The sequence below is a fragment of the Aethalodelphis obliquidens genome, unplaced genomic scaffold, assembly GCF_003676395.1.
Source record: "Aethalodelphis obliquidens isolate GAN/ISIS:26980383/991018 unplaced genomic scaffold, ASM367639v1 scaffold53, whole genome shotgun sequence".
Taxonomy (NCBI): domain Eukaryota; kingdom Metazoa; phylum Chordata; class Mammalia; order Artiodactyla; family Delphinidae; genus Aethalodelphis; species Aethalodelphis obliquidens.
Window position 1 is genome coordinate 7,508,008 of NW_020837997.1, and position 22,992 is coordinate 7,530,999.

Genomic DNA, 22,992 nt, shown 5'->3' on the forward strand with positions numbered 1-22,992 from the left:
CATCCCCAAACACAGCGAATCTAGCCCCGTCAAGTGGCACCCAGCCTAGTCACTGTCCTGCACTGTCACCGACGAAGGCTACAGACCCCTAAAGCTGCAACCCTCAACCAAGACCCCGTTAATAGCACACGCAGCATGGCGCCCCCATAAATCGATCTCAGGATCATCTTCCATCTTCAGTACGAAGTCTCGGGTACAGTGCACCACCGGGGGTCAGGTCCCAGACGCCCCCGCAGTAGAACTCCTCCCCCCAGCCCCGTCAGTCACACTGATCCCACCCGCATCACAGCGCCCCTCCGCGGTCAGCGGGGCGAGTTGCGTCCTCTCTGCGCGCCTATCCGCTCCGCGCGCGTCCGCCGCGGAGTCTTACCGCCTGCAACTGCCTCCGCCCGCGCTGCCGCTGCCGGTGCCGGTGCCGTGAAAGGACGAGGGCCAGGACATGCGGGACGTGCGCAAGCCGGGCCGGTCGCCGGTGTCCACGGCGTCGGCGCGCTCTATGGGCCGGTGTGCCGGCCGCTCGGGCTCGGCGCGCTCCGCGCTGTCCGAGTAGCCGCGCTGCTGGATACGGATGGGGGTCCGCGGCTGCCGCCACAGGTGCTGGGGGGGCGGCTTCAGGGTGGCCTGGCCATCCCGGGGCCCTGGCAGAGACAGAGATAGGCTCCTCTCTGAGGGGACGGCCGGGGGCTCCATGGCCCCGGCCCCCACCTGCACACCAGGGGGCCCCGGCCTCTCCAAGCTGCACCCCGTTCAGCTGCGCGCGAGCTGACGCGCCCGGGGCCCCGCAAGTGCTCCTGGCCTCGGTAGGGCCATGGCGCCCCGGGGAGAGACCCGGGGGCGCTACGGGCCGATCGCCCCCGGGCCGGGCGCGGAGGCTTCCTGTCAGCGCCTGTCGCTCTGCTTGATGCGGGGCAGCGCTCTCCGCGCTCGGCGTCCCGCTCTGAGGCAGCCCCGGCTCCCCCGCCCCGTCCCGCCTCTCCCCGCCCCACGCCCGCCGCGGCTGTCAGCGCCGCCCCCCTCCTCCTCCGTCCGGGCCAGTGGGGGGCAGCCACCCGAGGAGGGGGCCCTTCCCGCCCACGCAGAGCCCCGCTCCCGGCGGGGAGGGGGCGCCGGAACTCAGCTCTCTCCAGAGCGCCCTGCCTTAGCCGCGGCGCACACGGCCACGAAGGAGTTAAACGGTTAATCCGCTCGTGAAGGAGACACCCGACTGGTTGCCGGTGTGTCAGTCAGTCCGTCCATCATGGTGGGGGCGGAGCCCAGTGCTGGCTTGTCCTCTTCGCTACCCCTGGCCAGGGGGAGCTTGTGGGAAGTGGTCCCGGTAACACGGATGCGGTCCCTGCAGCGGGCGGCGACGGTGTTCGGGGAATCTCCTTTTGGTGGGTCGGAGGACGGTGATGGTGTGTGTCCGGGGGCGGTATGTGCGCGCACGTGGCCTCTTCCGAGGGATGTGTGTTTTCGGTGTCTGCTAGAAGTGTGTGTGCGCACGTGGTTGGCTGCTGCGGTCTGCCTGTTTACCTGGATTTCGCTGTGCGTGTATCTGCGTGTCTGTGGCTGAAGGAAGTGTGTGCACGTGTGCTGCCTGTTTGGAGGGTGTGTGCCTCTCACAGGGTCTGTTCTGGTGGCCTGGGGTCTGTGCTTGTGTTCCCCCGCGATTGGGTGTGTACTGTGGTGGGTCCGCGCTCGCGGAGCTGTGCACTCGATTCAGCCTCTGTTGTTTGTGGTGTCTGAGGGAGTCCATGTGTGTTGGTGTGTGTGTGTGGCCGGCCTGGGGCCACTCTGAGGTGTTACTGGGGTGTGTCCCTTCTGTGTGGCTCCAGGAGGACACCCCGGCTCTGATACCCCGACTGCCCGCCCACCGCTCTGTGTATCGCTGCTCCTTCTAAAGCGCTTCTGCAGCAGGTAAACTGAGGCAGGTCCCGGGCAGCCGCGGGACGCATCCCCGTGCCCTTTTCAGGCGAGTAAACAGCCGCGCCTCCTCCCCGCTGCCCCCGCCGGCAGAGCCCCCCTTCCGGCACCTAAATCGGGAGTCGCCGTGACTCACGCTCCCGCCTCCCCCAGCGCCGCGCTGAGCGCGAGCGAGCAGAGAGCTAGCGGAATCCGAGCGCCCTCCCTTTCCCCCGCCCCGACCCAGGCCGAGCACTGGTGTCGGTGGCTGCCGGGCGGGGGGCAGAGCACACACACCAGTGGCCCGCCCCCGGCCGTTGCGCGCTCGGATTAACCAGCTTGGGTGCAAGTACGCGCAACCAGGCCCCGCCCCCGCGCGCCCCCCCTCAAGGGCTCCCCCCGGGCAAGCCTTGCCGTCTGCCACCGCCCTCCCTCCACACTGTTCTTATTGGAAAAAAAAAGAAAAAACAAAGCCCGTCTCCAACCCTCACAGCCTCTTTTCTCCCCGCCAGAGGGGGCTCCAGGCGTGGGCGAACGCAGAGCCAGAAACGCCCTCCCATTAGCAGCGGCTGGATGTCCCAGAGGCCAGAACTGTCCCCCAGCTTCTCTCAGGGACCCTCCCCACAAGTGCATACTCAAAAAGGCTTCTAGGGGATCGGTAAGGGCTGGAAGTCCTCCCCAGATCACTTGAGGGTCTTGGGCTGGACCAAATTCTTGGCGGGGGGGGGGGGGGGTGGTGTAGTCTTGTCAAAGCTCGGGGGGGGGTAACACAGGGGGGGGTTGAGGGTGGGGTCAGGTCACAGCTGGGGCTGCACAAAAAGGAAAGCCCAAGGCAGTGGGCCAGAGCTGGTAGTTGGATCTGTGGCCTGAACTAGGTAGAGGCTAGAGGAATTTTCTTTCTTTTTTTTGGGGGGGGGTACATTAGACCACTGGAGAGGGGAATGACAGTCACTTCCTCCCCCATTTGGAATTGAACCATTGTACCATGACCCAAGCAGAGACCCTGGAGCCCTCCGACTGAGTAGACAAAGGGGTGGGTGGGGAGATTGAGAGAAGCTGCAGAGAACAGTGGCAGCTGTCTGGCTTTCAAATTCATCCTTGGGCCAAGATGGGGGTTGAAGTGCTCTCCGAGGGCCCCAGATGAGAAAGAGCAAAGGAAGTGCAGTGTGAAGCTGAGCTCAGGAGAAAGAAAGATGCCAGTCCAGACCTCCTCCAGGGTCCCACCATCTCCTTTTAAGGCCTTGAAGAAACTGCATCCTCTCAGAAAGGGAAATAGAGGTGCACGGCGGATTGGTGGGAGGCTCACTCCCTAGCCTGTCCCAGCTCTCTGATTATGGGAGCATCGTTGGGGACTGGAGGGTTGAAACCCTTTCCGAAATCCTGCCCCTTGCTGACTCAGGCAGCTGCAAAATGGAAGAAGGGGTTCCTAGAGGCTGCAAGAGGCGCCTCTTGCGGGGGCGGGGTTATGTCATAACCTGACCCACCAGGCTCCAGGAGAAGTTTCAGCTGCTTTTGCAAAACACAGGGAGCCAGGAGCCTAGAGCACAGGAAAGGGTTGGTGGCTGGACTTAGCCCAGGTGGCCCTGTTCCTCCACCCCACCTCCCAGCCTGGTCCACCTCCTGCCTACCTGTCAGCTTTGGTGATGGAAATCCGCGGGGGGATCAGCAGTGGCAGCGTGGTGGGCCGTGGTGGCAGAGGGACCCCAGTGTCCAAGGGCTCAGGCTCAGCCCAGCCCAGGCCTGGGCCCATGGAGAGGCGTCGGCGAGGGCGTCGGAGGGCAGCCCCGAGCATGTTGGCTCGGCCGGGCTCGGGGGTATCTCGCGGCCTCTGAGGTGTGACAAAGGCGGGGTAGGGGTGCAGCCTGGTCAGGCAGCTCTGAGCCCCTCCCTGCAGTAACGTCCCTCCCTAACCATCTGAGATGGTGGCCGATGGGGATATAGGCTACTGTGCCCCTCTCACGTCTTAGCCACTCACTAATCCCTCCCACAGAGGGTCCCTTCTCAGCTCTTACATCTGAAGGGTGCCCGTTCTCAGCCATAATTTTTGTGGGACTCCCTTTTTTCCTCTCACTTTTGTGTGTGTGTGTGTGTGTGTGTGGGCACACCACGCGGCATGCCGGATCTTAGTTCCCTGACCAGGGATCGAACCCGTGCTCCCTGCAGTGGAAGCATGGATTCTTAACCACTGGATGGCCAGGGCTCTGGGCCCTCATGCCTGTACTCTGCCTTTCACTGTGAAACCCCGCCAGCACATCACCACCCTCCACGTCCAGGAAGCCCCCTCTTGGCCTAAACGTCTGTGGCCCCCTCTCCTCATATCTGAGACCCTCAAGGCCTCACCCCCAGCACCCTCCCCTCCACCCTACAATCCTCTCCCTATTTGGAAAGCCCCTTGGAAGACCCTGCCTTCTATCCCTGGGCTGAGAGCCCTTAATTTGGGCAGCAGGAGAATATTGAAGTCAAGGGAGTAAACTGAGGCACAAGGGGACAAGACTCCTTGCTGCCTGGGGGGAAGTGAAGCCAGGCTTAGTGAGCAGTCAGTCTTGGTCTCTAGAGGGCTCCCTACCCCCCCCCCCCCCCCCGTCGCAGCCCAAGCCCGGGCCCCGCCCCTCGCACCTCGTCACCGGTCCGGGCCACCGACAGGACACTGCGACTCCTCTTCATCCCGCCAGACTAGCGCGCCTTGGGGGCTTCAGGGGCCATGTCGGCCCCGGCCAGCGCCTCCTGCAGGACCAGGCCGAAGGCATCCGCCATTAGCTCCCGGGGGCTCCCCCTGCCGGCTGAGCATGGAAACCGCCCCCGCCCCTCGCCAACTGCCTCTCCTGGGGCGTGACGTCAGCAGGTGGCTGACGCACCGCCTGTCGGTGACGTCGCCCGTCTGTTGCCAGAGCGACAGCTGATGCTCGACTGGGCTCTGAGCAGAGTCAATGCCTGAACTGGCCACTGGGGGGCCGAGAGCCTCCGGCCCGGGTCGCCCCAGCCCCCACCTGTCCTCTTGCGGGGGCTTCTCCAGCCTGGGGATCCCTCAGAGAAGACAGGGAGCTCCCAGAGCCGGCCGCGTGTGGCGCGTGGTCCGAGTCGGGGGCAGGAGGAAGCGTCTTCTCCGAGCTGTTGGGCTTTTATGCCTAAACCCGAAATAGCTCCGATGTGCGGGGGCCGGGTGCAGCGAGACGGCGGCTTGGGCACAGATGGGGGACGCGCAGGCAGAGGCGCGCAGAGACAGACAGGGACGCGTGGAAATAGAAACAGACAGGGACACAGACGCAACTCCCGATTATGAGTGCGCTCTGCTGCCGGCAATCCCTATCTAAAAGCTTGCGGGAGGGGAAGGCTGGCTCGCTCGCTGCACCGTCAACCCAGGCGCTGCAAATTATTGCTGTGTGGCCCGTAGGTCAGTGACTTAAACTGTCTAAGCCTCAGTTTCACCTCTGTGAAATGGAATGATAATCCTTGCAGCGTCTATACGAGAATGAAATGAGATCAGACCATATTGAATTCTCGAAGAACTGCGTCTGGCACGCAGTAAGTGCTTAATAAAGGCTATTACCATCTGAGCCTGTGGGAGCCTGTTAGAACCCAAGTCAGATCATGTCCCTCTTCTGCTCAGAGCCCTCCATGGCTTTCACCTCCCTCAGAGGAGACGTCAAAGTCCTCAACAAGAGGCTCACACAGTCCTGCTGTCCTCATCTCCTCCCACCCTCCCCCAGGCTCACTCTGCTCCATCTACACTGGCCTCTTGGCTGTTTCTGGACACACCAGGCAAACTCTAGCCTCAGGGCTTTTGCACTTTCTGTTCCCCCTGCCTGGAACTTTCCCCCTTAAACATCAGCAGGTCCCTCACATCCTTCAGGTCTTTAATCACATCTCACCTTTTCAGCATTTCTCCTGGTGTTTCTCTCCACCCCACCCCTGTTTAAAGTTGCTATCCCCTCAGGATTCTTAAACTCCCTTATCCTGCTCTATTTTTTCACAGCATTTATCACCTCATAACATACTATGTAATTTACTTATTACCTGTATTGTCTGTCTTGTCCCATACTAGAATATCAGCTGCAGGAGGACAAAAATATTTTATCTATTTTATTAATATATCCCCAGTGCCTAGAACTGAATCTGGAACATCGTAGGCTCTTAATAATTATTTGTTAAATGTCTAGTTATTGTTTTGAGGACTCAAGAGCATATTAATAATGTTCCTAGGTCTCCTATGGACTAGCTCTTATTTCTTTTTCTTGTCATATAGCTCTAACTAGCACTTCAGTTCAATATGAACTAGTAGAAGTGAATGTAAACGTCATCTCACCCACGTAGTGCTTAGCACCAGGCAAGTCTATGACAGACAATTGTTGAACAAATGGATGAATGTGTAAAGATAGCTTAAAGGTCACCTCCACTTCTCAGCCGGACAGAGCCAGTCCATGTTCTGGGCTCCCACTGCTGTTTGTTCTGCCCCTATTAAAGCACTCATCATCTGGGGTTGTAATTATTTGTATTCCCCACTAGAGCTCTGTGGGGGCAAGAAATGGTACCCATTCATCATGGTCCCCCACACATAGTCTCAATGAATGCTGAGTGAATAAATGAAGGAATGAGTTAGACATACAGAGAAAGAGGCACCCTCTCCTCTGTACGCAGACAGACACATATGCTCCGACAGGCAGAGAAAGGGCCATGTAGTAAGGACCATGCTTAGGCTCCAGTATTACATTGACAGACATGCATTCAAATCCTAACTGTGCCACTTATTAGCTGTATATTTGGGGGCAAGTTGCCCAGCCTCTTTGAGCTTCAGTTTCCTGTAAAATGGGGATAATATTCATACCTATCTGAGGAGGTTGTTGTGAGGATGAAATGAAATAATGCATGTAAGGTTCTGAGCACAGTGCCTGGTTCATAGTAGGTGCTCATGAAACAGTAGCCACTATCTTAATAATACTAACAATTATCACTGTTGTTGACTCAGTGGCGCTGTGGACATACATGGGAGACAGCTACACATTCACAGAGACCTCAATTCCTCCCGTCCTCCCCGCTCATCCCGCTGGCCTCCTCGCTGTTCCTCAAACACTTCAAGCATATTTAGACCTCAGGGACTTTGCACTTGCTTTTCCCTCCCCTGGAAAACCAGCCTCAGATATCTTGCGCTTCTCCCACCCCCGATCTCCCTGGCTCTGCTTTCCTTTTGTTTGTTTTAGACTTACAACATTCTAACAAGATATATAATTTACCTATTTTATTATTGCCTGTCCTTTGATTAGGACATGAGGTCAGGATGTTGGTCTGTTTTGTCCCCTGCTGGATCTCCAGGACCTAGGACAACACTGGTATACAGTAGGTACTCAACAAATGTCTCTTGAGTGAATGAATAAATCCACTTGACTCCTTCACCTCCTTCACCTCTCTGCTCAAAGTCACCTCCTTTTAGAGGCCTTCCCTGGCATGGATGCCTCCCCCAACCCCATCACCCTCTGTTTCTCACTCATCTTTACTTCTTTTCTCAGCACTTATCACCCCTGAGGTATCATGTTTATGTTTCTGCTTGCCCCCACCCCTTAGTTCCATGAGGGCAGGGGATTTTTCTGTCTTGATCTAGGGCCAACTTCATGTACACGTGACCTAAGCAGTCCCACTGAGCCCCATGCTTAGAAGGTTTAATGCACTGCTGTTGTGGTCTTGAAATTCTTAATAATTTTAAACAGGGGCCTTGCATTTTCATCTGGTCCTGGGCTCTGCAGAATTCTTTAGCCGGTCCTGGCTGTACCCTCAGCGCCCATAACAACTCATTGTAGATGCTCAGGGATTTGTGGAAGGAAGGAAGGAGGCCAGGGGAGAGAGGTAGAGACACACATGCCACCACTGTCTGGACACCTGTGCACATTTGCAGAAATCATCTCTGGCAGAAACCTGGGCATGGGACACAGGGCCTCAGAAACTGGCCTGAGTGCCCAGGTGGACGGGAGCCGCTAAGCCTGCCTTCCCCTCCCCTGCGCAGCAGCCAGCTGGCGAGGGGTTCCAGATGGCAGAGCAGGCACCAGGCTCAGGCTGAGAAGAGGCCTCTTCCCCCATCCAGCTTGTCAGCGTCCCTGGCCTGGCCTGACAGAGGAGCACTGGCTTCACCCAACCTCCACTGCCTTCAGAAGGACAGGGTGATGGGCAGCCAAAGAGGCATGGAAATGAGGATGAATACGCTTGTCCACAGCTTGCCCCAGATCATTCAGGCCTGAGGAGGTACAATGACTACCCAAGCTCCATGACCTGGAGCTGGGAAGGACTCTCAGCCCCTCTCCCCACGGGGCATGCGTGTGTGTGTGTGTGTGTGTGCGCGCGCGTGCGCGTGCACCTGTGTGAAAGTGAGACTTTGTACACAGCTGTCCACATGCAACTGGACAGGTGGAACTCTCTGGGAGTCTGAGTGTTGTGTAGTTGAGACTAGACCGTACCTACAGGAGTGTGTGTATGTGACAAAGTGACACCATATCAGTCTATGTGGGCATGAGGCTGGCTGTGTCTCTGTGTGACTCTGAGTATGTGTGTGTGTGGAGGCGGGGAGGGTACATGCATGTGGGTGCAGTGGGAAGTACACTGGTTAGAAATGTGGATTCTGGGTTCAAATCTCTGCATGGCCACCCAGTAGCTATGGGGCCTCAGGCACACTATTAAGGTTCTCAGGCTCCAGCCTGTATGTGGTATGTGATTATGTTTGTCTGGATCAAAGTCTGTGTGTGTGTGTGTGTGTGTGTGTGTGTGTGTGTGTGTGTGTGTTTGAAGAGTAATGAAAGTCCTCTGGGAGGTCTTCCTGGATACCCAACCCAAAGTAGACCCCTCCATTTTTCTCTCTTGTCACAAGCTATTTCTATCACCGTCCTAATCACAGTTTGTTGTTATATATTTATTCGTTAGTTTATGTTGTTTCTTCTCTGTTTTCTCTACTTAATGTCAGCTCCATGGGCGTAGGGGGTTTTCTTCTGTTTGCTGTTGTGTCCTGAGCACCTGGCACATAGTAGGCATTGAGTAAATACTTGTTGAATGGATGAATGCAGGGCTGTGTCTGTGTGGTATGGGGAGAGAGATGGGCACTGGCTGGGTGTCATGGGTTCCTGGAGGGACCTGTGCTCAAGTCTGGTCTCTACTCTCTTCCATTCCCCGCTGTTCAAAACCATTCCTTTAGCCACCCTCACCTGTGTGGGAATGATGACACCCCGTCAACTCCCTTATTGCCTTTGACGACATCTTTCCCTTTTCTGGGCCTTAGAGACTCACTCGCCTCATCCGTAAAATAGGAGAGAGGATGGATTGGTTCGTGATAAGCCTCCTACCTGATCTAAAGTGCTATGAAAATAGTCTTAATCTAATCCCCTCTTTAACTCATTCAACATTTATTGAGCACCTATTGTGTACCAACCACTCTTCTAGACCTGGCCCTCCCCTCATGGAGCTGAAAGTGAACCAGGAAGGCAGATACAAACCGTAAATCTCATTTAATCTTGAACATCCTTCCCTGCAGTCACTCTCTATGCCTCGTGAAATTTTAGTCTTCACAGTCTGAAATCACCGTGGATATTTCTCTGTTTACACACTGATCTTGCTCCCTCACCAGTGTCCAGGGTCAGCAGAGCAGGGACCCAGCTGGTCTTGTTGGTTGCTGTAGCCTGACAGCCTGGTCACAGGCTGTCTGCACACAGTAGGCTCTTGGGAAATATGTGTGAAATGAGCTGTAAAATAAATGATGGCGTAATGGCAGACTCGCATGCATGACCTCCCCGAATCCTGGGTGTGTCATTACCCACTTTGCAGATGAGGAAATTGAGGCTCAGGAAGGCAAAGCCGTTTGCCCAGTCCCACAGCCGCAGCTAAGCAGTGTGTGGCTATGGGATGCAGCAGAGGAAGCTTGGGAGCCTGGAGGAGCATTCCCAGTCCCCCACCCCCACCCCACAGGTACAAGACGCCCAGCAGGGGGTGCGCTGATGGGGGGAGGGCGGTTGGGAGTCCGAGGGGCAGTGCAAAGCAACTCAGGGGTCTCTGTCTCAGTCCCCCAGGCTGGAGATGCTGTGTTGTCAGGAGATTAGTAAATGCTTGGCGCTGATCGGGGAGCTTCCGGCGCCCTGTCCCCAATTCTGGGAGCTGGGGCTCCTGGGACCCTGTTTCCCTGGGGCCAGGCAGCTCCGGTCTCCGAAGCCAGGTAGAGACCCTCGCGCCTACCCGGGAATCCGGCATCCGGGGTCCTGCCTACATACCCTCAGCCTGGAGGCCGGCCTGAAGCCCTCAAAGGGCGTACAGGGAGCCCCTGACTTTCTTGGGGGGCGAGGGAAGCCCCCCCGTCCAGACCCCCTCCCTCCCGGCGCCTGGTCCCCCTCGCCACCGCAGCTTGTGGTCCAAAGCTTACCTTGCAGGGGGGCTGGGCAGGGGATGCCCCGCCCTCTCCGGCCTGAGGGGCGGTAGGGGACGGGGGTGTCCAGACCGTTTGTTGCTGGTGCGTGTGTGTGTGTGTGTGTGCGCGCGAGAGAGGAGAGAGAGAGAGAGAGAGAGAGAGAGAGAGAGAGAGAGAGAGATTGTGAGACCCGCCGAGGTGTGGGTCCTTGCGCGCGCGTGCCCGGGACTTGACTGCCGCTGTGATGCTGGACTGCCGGGGCTGGAGGGGGAGGAGGAGGAGAGGGGGACTCCCCCGCCCCCGCCCGCCTACTCGCGGGTTTGAATGGAGCGCGAGGGGGAGGGGCGGCAGCAGGCGGGAGCTTTTGTCCGAATGGCCCCTCCCCTTCCGTGGGCAGGGGAATCCCCCACACCCGCACCCTTTTAGAGACCTTTACTCCAGTCGCTCCACCCCCTCCCTCCAACGCCCGCTCTGGGGGAGTTTGGAAGAGGCTCCCTTCACCAGGAGCCTCCCGGTTGAAGCTCCTGCAGTCCACCCTGTCCCCCCAGCGCCCTTTAATCTGAGATAATCCTTGCCCTAGGCTGCAACGAAGCCTTTCATCCCGGTGTCACAGCGTGGATAGGGACGTATGAAAATGTGTGGCTGGGGTCGCCCAAGCTCAGTGTAATGGAGTCCTTAGCGCCCGGGACGAGGAAGGGGGCGGGCGCTGCGAGCAGTCCTAGAGTACTTCAACGGGTCAAGACCCCCCGCCGTGCTCACAGCCAAGATCCACCCCCACCCCCACCCCCACCCGGCGCGAGGCCAAGAGCACGGGCCGCTAGTTAGACACTAGCGACACCCAGCGGCTGCACGGGGGGACGCAGTGGACAGGCTCCCGAGGCCAGTTAGTGTGGTCCGGGTGATTCCAGAGGGGGCGTGTATGCGCGAATCACCGCTAAAGAGGCAGAAGATACGGACGCGAGGGGTAGGCTGTGATCCGAGCCGGGGAAACACCAGCCATTAAGGCAGGGCTACATCGCGCCCACCTCCGACTCCTCAAGGGCAGGGCCATATCCTTCCTTTACTTAGACCCTCCCAGGGCAGGGCCCTGTACCCCTCGGACTGGGAATGTCCGTTCCTATCAGGCACAAAGTTAAGTTCCTCTTCACAAGGGGCGGGAGCGAGGTCTTCTCGCCGAGGCCCGGCCCCAGCAGTGGGCTCGGTCTGACGTCACTGCGGTGTGGCTAAGGGGACAATCCTCTCCCTCAGTCTCGCCAACTGCCCCCCTCACGGACGCCGTAAACGCCCACCGTGGGGCACCGGGAGAGAAGGGGAGCTCAAGGTTGGAGAAGCCACCCGTATACCCCTAGGAGGTGCCTAGCGGAGGCCCCAAGCCCGATGGGGTGAGGTCTCGGCGAAGACTTCGGGGAGCCGGAACACGTGCGCAGGGGTCTTTAAGACCTCGGTCGCCAGTGCCGCTGCCGCGGTTACTAGGGATGTGACGTCACGCGCGGGCGGGGGCGCCCGCGTCCGGGCGGAAACGGAAGGGGCGGGGCTCTGCGGGCAGAGTCTGTGTGGTGCTACCGCCGTAGCCGCTGCTGCTGCCGCCGCCGCTGCTGCTGCTGCCAGAGCCGGAGCGGGCTGGGCCGCGGAGGCAAGATGGTGGACTACAGCGTGTGGGACCACATCGAGGTGTCTGACGATGAAGACGAGACGCACCCCAACATCGACACAGCCAGCCTCTTCCGCTGGCGGCACCAGGTAGAGCGCGCGCGCCCAGCGCCTTCCCCCACTCTCGGGACTCCGCTTCAGAGTTCTGACTCCTGATACTGCTGGGGGCCCAGCCATTGACACCTGGGTTTCCCACCCTACAGTCTGGACTTTCAGAATCGCCCGGGGTTCCTTGATTCAACTCCGGGGCAACAGAATTGCCGAGACCCTTGAGTTCCTTGCCCGCGATCCTGGGCCCTCCCCCCTCCCCCCTCCCCTTCCAATTTCTTCTTGGAACTCCCAGTTGACCCCTAGGGCACCTTCTTCACAGTTTAGACTACCAAGACAAGCTTTGGACGTGTCCCCCCAATCCATTTGGGACCTTCCACTTACACCTAGAATTCTACCTCAGAATCTGCACCCTGAACCTTTCGGGTACCCACTTATGATCTTGGATGTCCCATTGGCCCCTCCAACCCCCAGAGTTCCCAATACTTTAAGTCTAGTCTGTGACCTGCCTTTCGGAATCTTGACGGTGATTCACATTTAGATCTAGAGGTTCTGCTCCTCTCAATAGAGCAAGGAGTTCTGTCCTCCCCCGAGATTTCTGTTCCTGGCCTGGGACTCCAGCCCACACCCAGGACCCCTTCCCTAGAACGTAGACCGGTGCCCCACCAGGACCCTCAGTCCCATCTAGGACTGGAATTTTGAAACCTGGTTCCCCTTCAGACTGAACCACCAGCTCCGCCCTGATGGAGCATCCAATTCCGGCTGCTCTCCTTCAGCCTCATGCACTGTAGACCCAATTTCCTATTGCATCAGGAAACCCTACTCACGTGGCGTCCTGCCCAGCCAGAGCCCCTGCCCCTACTTGGTACTGCAGGCCCAGTCACCGCCCACCCCCGAGACAGGCTTCCTGTAGGAACCTCCGCCAGCATTGGAATGCCTCATTCAAACCCAAGTCCAGGACCTAAACCCACCCCAGCTTCCTTCTGACCCCAGTTTGGTCTGCTGTTCTCAGACACCCACACTGACCCTGCTTTTACCAGGAACCCTCCCAGTCTAATTCCAAATTCCCTGCCCCTTCTTTTACTTATTTTCCCCCAAATCCAGACCCCAGAATCCCAAGTCTGTGTGTTCTCTCACCCCTCTCCCTGACCAGCAGCGCTCTCAGGCCAACAGAATGGCTCTCATGAGACCTAATGTTCTAATCTGCTCCACCAAATCAGAGCTCCTGCACCCACATTCCTATGCTTGTTACACTCTCAGACTGAGGGCATATGTCTCTCAGAATCTTCCAGTTAGGAATTCCTCACCCCACCTTCCCATATATCAGCTCCCAGTCGTTTATCTAGAAGCTTCTAGAAGGGCCCTTCCCCATCCTGCCAAGACCCAGCATTAGTCCCTACATCTGGTTTCCAGTCCCAGTTCCAACCCATTCCTTAAAGCAGCAGCCTCCTGGGTAGTGTCTGCCGGGTGGGCCCCTGGAGTGTAAGGAGAAAGTTCTAGCACTTCTCTTTCTTGACACGTGTAACATTTTATTATGAAATATTGAAGATCTCTGCAAGCTCTCAAGGCAATTCTTGGGAACACCTATTTCTGTAACATAGTTAATCTATATCACCGTGGGGAGGACGGTTTGGTCCTGCTGAGTTGGGAGGCTGATGTCCCCTCTCCTGCAGCATCCTCCTCCCACCACACCCTTCTCCCTCTTGGCACAAAACCTTTTCCTGGCCTGCCACTGGGAGCCCCAGTGCTGGAGTGGAGGCAGGGAGCCTGGTGTCTCCAGCACCCGGTTCAGCGGCTACCAAGCCTGGGTTCTCATCCCAGCCCTGCCACAGGGCCATTGCTGCTTTAGGGGGAGCGAGACCCCGCCTCCATGAGACCATCGTAAGGATGACACGAAATGAGATCTGAAAAGAACTTGGTTCAGGGCCCGGGAGGGAGTAAGCAGGACCAGAGGGGAAAGGGGGATTAGAGAAAAGGTAGCCTGGTGTGCTTCTGAGCACAGGCCTGCCCACCCAGGTTCAGATGCTGGCTCCTGCTGAATCACTGACCTGCTGCATTGCCCCCAGTGAGTGTTGATCTCTCTGTGCCTCAATTTCTCCAGCTGGGGATCTTATCAGTATCTACCTCATAGGGTTGTTGTGAGGGTTGCCTTATGTATTTAATGTGTGTAATGCTCTCAGGACAGCACCTGGCATGTAATAAACTGTGTAGAAACTTTAGCCACTATCATTATTATTACTCATGTAATTCACGCTCATGGTAAAAAGATAATCCAAAGGTTCCAGAAGGGGACCAGCGAGTCTTCCCGGCTCCAGCTCCAGCTCCCTGGCTCCCTTGCCCAGAAACAGCCACCAGTACTAGTTTCTTGTGGCTCCTCCCAGTGAGCTGTGTGGTATCCAGGTTCTGTGAGCCTTGGGTCCCCTGTCTGTAAGGAGGGCAGTGATACCTGTGGCCCCTTCTCGCTGCCAAGGCTTCTGCCCTTCCCAGCCTGCTACAGCCCCTCCCGGAGGCGTAAAGCTCAGGCCGGGCAGGCTGCCACCCCCAGCAGCTCCAGGAGGCCTTTATTTAGCTTTGGCCTCCCTGGCGGCTGCTCAGAGGATGCCGGGAAGATTTTGATGGCCGTCCAGCAGAAACCAGCAGTGTGGTAGATTCCTGCTGCCACCCAAGGCCAGCTATAATGCCATAAGGCAGCAGGAAGGCTCCAGGTGACACAGTCCCATCGTGGAAAAAGAGAGGTGGCAGAGGCCACAGTGTGTCCTCCGCAAGGCGAGGGCCTCATCCGAGTGGGAAAAGTGAGGCTCAGGGTTGGCCATGTCGGTCCTGTGGGGCGTTAGAGAAGGATTCAGGTCTCCCGCTTCTCACCCACTGTCTTCCTGGCCCTGTGCTAGGGCCTCTAATAAAGCACAGAAGCAAGTTAGCGGACCATTCTGGTGGCCGTGGCCGTGGCCGTGGCCATGACGGCGGTGATGACAGTTGAGGACACGTATACTGAATGCTGTGTTGCAGGCAGTTTCCTGGGAGTAACTCATTTAGTCCTCAAAACAACCCTGTGAGACCCCATTTCATAGAGGGGGACACCAAGGCAGGGAGAGATATGAGACTTGGCCAAGGTCACATCACCAGTAAGTGGTGGAGCTGGGCTGCTCTGATGATACAGTAACAACTGCTCCCAGTTACCAGTTATAAGCATTTACTGGATATCGAGCTAAGCACTCGAAGTACATTTTCTTGTTTGAGCCCCAGTACAGTCCCCAGAGAGAGACAGATTGTCCCCTTGGACAGACAGTAATGACAGTAGCCAACGTGGGAATGGTGCTGACTGAGCACCCAGCACGGCTCTGGACTGTCTACTTTTATAACCTTTTTTGCTTTTCTCAGTGCAACCTTGGCACTATTGTCTGCATCTGACAGATGAGGAAACTGAAGTTAGGGGATTGGCCCAGGGACACCCGGCCATTACATGGTGGCTGTGAGATATGACCCCAGGTCTGGTGCCCCAAGGCCTTCCACTAGCATCTCATCACGTCATCTGATGATCACAGAGGGGCCTTTGGGGCTCAGTGACTCTGGGGGTCGGGCACTTGGGGGAAGGCTTTGTCGAAGCTGAGACTTGGGGACAAAGCAGATGGAGTAAGGGGAAGAGAGTTCCAGGTGGGAGGAACAGCATGTGCAGAGGCTAAGAGTCAGGAGAGAGCTGGTCCATTCAGGGCTAGCATCAACCACAGGGGCCGGCATCGGCCTGCAACCCAACCCCCCAAGGAGCCTTGGCCATCTGGCCAGCATGGGGCAGGGGTCTGGGGTCCCCTCTGAACCCAGACACTCCAGTCTGAGGTAGCAGGGAGGGCTGTGGTCAGACAGGTACATTTCAAAGACTCCTGTGGCAGGTTCCGAGCCTGGATTGGGGCGACAGCAATGGAAGATGGTGACACCTCTCAGGGTTCAGTCATTGGTCTGGGTTGAGCAGGCACTGCTGGGAGCCAAGCAGGGTTGGAGAGTGACAGGGCCCAGTGATCTGATAAGGGTCAGGATGGGGGACTGAGGAGATGGGGTGCAGTGGAAGAGGAGGTCTGAGGAGTGGCGTCTAGGGTAGGGGGGGACAGGAGGCTGGTGGGCACTAGGCTGGGCTCAGGAGGGCCTGCTGGCCTGGAGACAGAGCTGAGCGGGCCTCTGCAGATCCAGGTGCAGCACCCAGGGTGGAGCAAATTGGAGAAACAACTGGAAATGAAAAGTGTCAGGGGAGTTTCCTGGTAGCCTAGTGGTTAGGATTCTAGGCCTTCACTGCCGTGCCCCAGGTTCAATCCCTGGTTGGGGAACTGTGATCCCACAAGCCACGCAGCGTGGCCAAAAAAAAAAAAAAAAAATAGTGTCAGGATTTGGTGGCAGAGAGGGAGGGACAGGGCTCACAACAGGCCTCAGCTTGGGACAGGAGGCGGGGGCAGGCTCTTTGCTGAGGGAGGACACAGCAGAAAAACAGGTCTGGGGGGCTCGGGTGGGGAGTTCAGTTTGGGGCACAGAATTGGAGGTGCCTGTGGGACACCCAAGCAGCGGTGGCTTGAGGGGCATGGTGGGCGCAGGAGGGTGCCCGAGTGTTACTGAGGGTGGCTCCAGGGAGGAGGGGGAACCCGAGACCCTGGGGAGGGGTGAGGCCTCTATCCAGCATCTTATTACTTTATTACATCCAACAAGGCTTTCCTGAGTCCGTACTGTGTGTCAGGCCCAGCTCTGGAGCCACAACACCTTTGTGGAGCCAGTATCCTTGGAGGAGGACAGTGCCCGAAACATGATAAATAATTGTCACAGGCTGTTGTCGGGTGACAAGTGCTGAGGAGGAAGATCAAGCAGAGCAGGGTAGGGGGAGGTTGAGACCTTCAGCTGGGTGGTCAAGGAAGGCCTCATCTGTAAGGGATTTTTTTTTTTTTTTTTTTGCCGCACTGCGCAGCTTGTGGGATCTTAGTTCCCCAACCAGGGATTGAACCCGGGCCCTCGGCAGTGAAAGCACGAAGTCTTAACTACTGGACCACCAGGGAATTCCCTGTAAGGGACATTTGAAAATGATAAGGGGGACTTCCCTGGTGGCCCAGTGGTTAAGACTCTACACTCCCAATGCAGCGGGCACAGGTTCAACCCCTGATCAGGGAACCGCAATCTCGCATGCTGCAGGGCGTGGCCAACGAATACATAAATGATATATATATATTTTAAAAAGAAGATGTTAAGGATGCCGGGGTGGGGGGTATCTGGGGAGAGAACATTCCAGGCCAAGGGAACAGCCAGTGCAAAGGCCCTGAGGTTTGAAGTGGGTTCGAGAAAAGGTGAGGCAGCCAGTGTGGCTGGAGGGAGGGGGTGAGCAGGAAGAGGTGAGGCCATGGAGGGCACGGGACAGATTGCGCACGGCCCTGCGGGTCACAGGGAGGACTTAGGTTTTTGCTCCAAGTGAGGTGGCAGCCGTAGAGGGTTCTGAGCAGAAGAGGGACCCGCCCTGGCTCAGGTGCACCTGTAGGAGCGAGAGCGGGAGCTGGGAGTCCAGCACACGGAGGTTGGTGCTGACATTCTCCGGGGTCATTCCAGGTGCAGCTGTTGGGGTCCTGGGCCTGGGGCTGGGGTCAAGGGACAAGCCATTCCGCAGAGTGATGGGCCGTGCCTGTCCCACAGGCCCGGGTGGAGCGCATGGAGCAGTTCCAGAAAGAAAAGGAGGAGCTGGACAGGGGCTGTCGCGAGTGCAAGCGCAAGGTGGCCGAGTGCCAGCGGAAGCTGAAGGATCTGGAGGTGGCCGAGGGCGAGGGCAGCAGGGCCGAGCTGGAGCGGCTGCAGGCCGAGGCACAGCAGCTGCGCAAGGAGGAGCGGAGCTGGGAGCAGAAGCTGGAGGAGATGCGCAAGAAGGAGAAGAGCATGCCCTGGAACGTGGACACGCTCAGCAAGGACGGCTTCAGCAAGGTGTGCGAGGGCCGGGCGCGCTCGGCAGACGGTGGCAGGTGTGGCCGAGGGGACTGCTCAGGTCCAGGGACGGGTGGATGGAGGTGGCGGGTGAGGGGATCATGTGTGGGGGCCCAGGCAGGTGCGGCACCCCACCGGTACCCCCCCTCTGATCTGCCCGAAGGCCCTAGTCCGAGGCCACACCTGCCACGCCCACGCTTCCACCACGCTGATGTTCATGGCGCCGTCACCACCTCCACCCTGGATGGGATGGGCGCTGCGGCCGCGGCCCACCCGGCGACGCTTGAGGCGCCGCACAGCCTCGCCCCAGCCCACTCCCCTTCTCACCCCACCACAGAGCATGGTCAATACCAAGCCTGAGCGGGCGGAGGAGGAGTCGGAGGAGGTGAGGGAACAGAAACACAAAACCTTCGTGGAGAAGTATGAGAAACAGATCAAGCACTTCGGTAAGTTGGGCCCAGGTGGGGGCCCGGTGGGCGGTGCACGTGACAAGGGGCTAGCCTCTGCCTCCAGGGCCCTTCCAACACCTTGCCAACACCTTCCCGCAGGCATGCTCCGCCGCTGGGATGACAGCCAGAAGTACCTGTCGGACAACGTCCACCTGGTGTGTGAGGAGACCGCCAACTACCTGGTCATCTGGTGCATTGACCTAGAGGTGGAGGAGGTATGTGGAGCCTGCCCTCGGGGCTGGGGAAATTTCGGCTGTGCCCTGGGTCCGCCACTTGGTGACGCCGTGCTTGTTTTCCCCTGGCAGAAATGTGCGCTGATGGAGCAGGTGGCCCACCAGACCATCGTCATGCAGTTCATCCTGGAGCTGGCCAAGAGCCTGAAGGTGGACCCCCGTGCCTGCTTCCGGCAGTTCTTCACCAAGATCAAGGTAGGGAGGGGCCGGAGTGGCCAGGGCAGAGTGGAGGGTGGTCCTCCTCAGGGAACCAGCCTGCGGTCCACTGGGGGAGACAGACATGGGTTTACTTGGACTCAAGCCCCTGTGATCAGTCCTCTCCTCAATCAGGAGAGGGCTGGGCCACGGAGGAGCTGACGAGTGGTCGGCTCCTGGGCAGATTTGGAAAGCCGAGCTGGCACGATGTGCTGAAAGTCCTAAGCTGGGGTGAGGGCCAGAGTCAAGGATGCCTGTGGGTTTCTTACCTGAGCACCTGAAGAGCAAAGCTATCCCTGCTGAGCTGGGGGAGCTGCAGGACAGACTAAGGGGTGTGACCAGGAGCTCCGGGGTGGCTGTGTTGCATTTGAGATGCCCGCTAAACTCCACAGGAGGACCCGGAGGAGGTGGGTGTCACGAGTCTGTGGTTCAGGGGCTTGTGCGGGCAGGGGGTCGTGAGCACAGAGGTGTAAAGTCGAGCTCAGAGGAGGCAGAGGAGAGCCCTGAGGCCCAGGGTGCCTGTCAGTCAGTTCAGGAGCAGATGCAGGGAGCCCTGAGGCATCTCTGAGGACCTGCAGTGGGGCGGTCTTGGCTCCCCCAGTTCAATCCTGTGCACGCCCCTGCCCCCCGCAGACTGCTGACCGTCAGTACATGGAGGGCTTCAACGACGAGCTGGAGGCCTTCAAAGACCGCGTGCGGGGCCGGGCCAAGCTGCGCATCGAGAAGGCCATGAAGGAGTACGAGGAGGAGGAGCGCAGGAAGCGGCTTGGCCCCGGCGGTCTGGACCCCGTCGAGGTCTACGAGTCCCTCCCTGAGGTGCGGCCCCCTGGGCCCTGGCGGGCAGCAGGCAGGCAGCCAGTGGGGTCCCCAGGCTCCCTGGGACCCAGGCCCTGACCCCACCCCTCTGCACCCACAGGAACTCCAGAAATGCTTTGACGTGAAGGATGTGCAGATGCTCCAAGATGCCATCAGCAAGATGGACCCCACCGTGAGTAACTGCGCCCAAGCCCACCTGGGCGAGCGATGTGTCTCCCCCGCCCCCTCCAGCTCTGCTGCCCACATCATTGGTAGAAGTGTCCCTCCTGGGCTTCTCAAAGGAACAGGGGACGTTTTGTCACCGTGTGGCCAGCACACGAGGCAGCCAGGCTTTGTGCCACCTGCCCACTTACATTTATTGAGCACCTACTGTGTGCTCGGCGTCCAGATTGAGTGTCCCTGTCCCTGCGGACTGTTGATGAGCACACCAGCTGACCCCACCTTTGCCAGCAGCTCAGAGTGGCCCAAGGAGGGGGTCCCTTTCCAGCCTCAGTTACCTCATCAAACCACTTTCTCTCGATATTAACTCACGAAATCCATGGGGAGGGCTGAGCACGTAGTAGGTGCTGGTAAAAACAGCAGCTGTTTCGAGCAGTCACCGCGCTGGTAGGTAAATACTTTGAGTCTTGATAGACCTCGGTTTGACCCCATTCCTGCTGCCTGTCTCACCCCGTTGGCCACACTGCTTTCCTCATCTGCAAAAAGTCTAGTCGCAAGACCTGGCCCAGGGTTTCTAGATGCTTCTGTGGGAATGAACATCTAGACCAAGGGTCTTCCGCCTGTGGCTTGCAGGCTCATTGCCTGTCTCTACATAAAACTTGATTGGAATGCAGCAGCCAGGCTGGTTTATTTTCATCTTGTCTGTGGCTGGTTTTGTGCTACAACCATAAAGTTGAGGCATGATGGGTTGAGAGGTTTTGACAGAGACCATAGGGCCCGCAAGCCAACGATATTTACTGTCTGGCCCTTTACAAAAAAGTTTGCTCACCCTTGTTCTAGACTACACTGTTTAAACTTGAATTAAAGTTAAGTGAGCTTTAAAGTTCCCCTGCACCAGCCACATTTGAAGTACTCGGTAGCCACACGTGGCTGGTGGCTACCATATTGTACGGCACAGATTACAGGCCATTTCCATCATTGCGCGCAGTTCTTTGGTAAAACTGTAATCTAGAAAGAGCAGGAAGGAGGCTCGAGGATGTGCGGGGGACAGGCGGGCCACCAGAAGATGGCAGCCCAGCCTCACCAACCCATCCTTCTCCCTGCAGGATGCGAAGTACCACATGCAGCGCTGCATCGACTCCGGCCTCTGGGTCCCCAACTCCAAGTCCAGTGAGGCCAAAGAAGAGGAGGAGGCGGGTCCCGGGGACCCCTTGCTGGAAGCCTCCAGTCGGGGTGACGAGAAAGATGTCAGCGCATAACCCACCTCAGCTGCTGCCCGACTGCCTGCAGGCCCCTGTGCGCCCCTTTTCAGAAAACAAAAATAGACACCATCTCCCCAGCTCCTGGCTTCCTCCACTTTGGCTGCTCCCACACCTAGCCCGGAGGGGCCTGCCCACCCCCCTCCACTGACCCCACTCCCCGAGCGCTCATCCAAGTCTGCTTTGAGTCAAGGGGCTTCACTGCCTGCAGCTCCCCCACTTCAGCATTATGCCAAAGGCTTGGGGGTCCAGGGAGGGGTAGAGGTTGCCAGGCTGGTCCACAGGGTATGGGTGGGGTCCCCAGCTGAGGGCCCTGCCCCAGTCACTGTGGGCTCCGTTTTCACTGTTCATCTGCTGTTGAGTCTCCTACATAGTAAACAGCAATTATCTTCCAATAAAGGATTTCAGATGCTCCGTGAGACCTCAGGAGGGCTGGCACAGCTCTTCTCTTGCAGGGTGGGAGGGACCCCTGGTCAGTGTTGGCGGCTGGGCTTGTGATGCCCCCAGCTTTGCCCTGCAGCAAATGGGCAATGTCCTCCGTCCTCACTCCAGGCTCTCCAGGAATGTGTCGTTCCGCCGCCTGGAACACTTCCTCAGGACACCTTTGTGTCAAGGGTTCTCACTCCCCCCCCCCCCCCCCCCCCGCCGTAAGTCTTGGGATTATCTCATCCCTCTGAGCCACCCCCCAGCGTCCGTTCAGGAGCATCAACTTGCACCGTGTCTCACCTTCCACGTGGCCAGCTCTGCCTCCAAAACAAATCTTGAGTCTGTCCACTGCCCTTCGTCCTCCACCCTGGTTCAGGTCCCTGTCACCTCTGGCCTGCATGCCCACTCCAGCCTCTTCCCTGTCTTCCTTGCCCTCACTGGACCCCAGCAGGCAGCCGCCAGTGGGCACCTGTGAACACCTGAGTCAGGGCACATCCCTCAGAGCAGAAGCCTAAGACCTCCCTGCAGTTCGCCAGGCCCTACACCATCTGCCTGGTCACCTCCCTGCCCTCGTCTCATGTCCTCCCCTTCTCATCAACTCCCTCCTTGCTGATCCTTAAGCACTTTCAAGTTTTTCTTATCAGTGTGACCTTGGGCACTTTCCTCAGCCTCAGTGTCCCCCTCTGTACAATGAGAGTAATGTTCATGCTCTCCTCCCAGGGTTGCGATGAGGTGTAGGTGAGATAATGTACAGGCAAGCATGGCGCCTGGTACCCAGGTGCTCAAAATCTGGGCCTTGGCACATGCCCGTCCCTCTGCTTGAACACCCTTCCCTTGAAAAAGTAATCTTTTGAAAGCAGTCTTCCTTTAAAAGGTAATGGAATATTCGGGCCACAGGAAAGGCTTAAAGAATACTATAATAAACAAGGACACATCAACTTTTAAGACATGAAATACCAAGGGTCGTGAAGCCCACTGCCCACCTCTTCTGGGGGACACCACCCCTTGGCAGCTGCTTCTCACTCCAATCAGAGCTCTGCCACCTCCTCCCAGAGGTCCTCCTTGACCCGCCTTTTGAGTCACCCATCACGTCTGGCCTCGCAGCTTCTTCACCTGCCTGGTTTTGCTGATGTGTGTATTGCTGTCTCCTTTATGCTGTGAGCACCACCACGGCACAAACTGAGTCTTGGTCCTAAAATATTCCCAGCGCCCCGAAGGGGTCCTGGCCCTCAGTAAATGCCTTTGTGTCCAAGCTGATCACCACCAGGGGTCAACAGTGAGCTGCAAACCTGAGTGGCATTGCCTAATGCTTTTCATATAGATGAGAATGGCTGGTGGGGGGGGGTATGGGGGGCCCTCCTAAGGCCCTGGATAAACCCCATCCATCCAGGATCCACTCAGGATCGTCAACTTGTTAATACTTTACTGTAAAACTTTCAAAGATAGAATCCATATTTCTGATATTTTGTTTGACCTCAGGCTTCAGTAGAATTCAGCGCTGTTACTGATTTTTTTAAAAAAATTATTTATTTTTGGCTGCATTGGGTCTTCGTTGCTGTGCCCGGGCTTCCTCT

General features: G+C 57.7%; 2 protein-coding genes and 1 long non-coding RNA gene across 3 annotated transcripts in view; 1 reads left to right on the forward strand and 2 right to left on the reverse strand.

Annotated features, from left to right (window-relative positions):
• PDE4A (phosphodiesterase 4A) overlaps positions 1-916 on the reverse strand; it is a 37,341-nt gene extending 36,425 nt beyond the window's left edge. The window contains exon 1 of the mRNA XM_027085194.1: positions 371-916. Within this exon, the coding sequence (XP_026940995.1) occupies positions 371-690 (320 nt within the window). The 5' untranslated portion in view covers positions 691-916. The remainder of the gene's footprint in view (positions 1-370) is intronic.
• A 1,823-nt stretch (positions 917-2,739) lies between these two features.
• LOC113608606 (uncharacterized) lies at positions 2,740-11,608 on the reverse strand. Its single transcript, XR_003428370.1, has 4 exons — positions 10,265-11,608; positions 9,348-9,593; positions 4,498-4,605; positions 2,740-3,709 (listed from the first exon to the last, which is right to left on the reverse strand). It is a non-coding gene; the product is annotated as an uncharacterized LOC113608606 (long non-coding RNA).
• Positions 11,609-11,746: 138 nt separating this feature from the next.
• On the forward strand, positions 11,747-21,418 carry CDC37 (cell division cycle 37, HSP90 cochaperone). The gene is made up of 8 exons (XM_027085197.1): positions 11,747-11,989; positions 17,600-17,881; positions 18,219-18,327; positions 18,430-18,545; positions 18,636-18,758; positions 19,392-19,574; positions 19,675-19,746; positions 20,840-21,418. Exons 1-8 carry the CDS (start codon positions 11,888-11,890, stop codon positions 20,990-20,992), a joined length of 1,140 nt encoding a protein of 379 aa, XP_026940998.1. The 5' UTR covers positions 11,747-11,887; the 3' UTR covers positions 20,993-21,418.
• Positions 21,419-22,992: the final 1,574 nt, after the last annotated feature.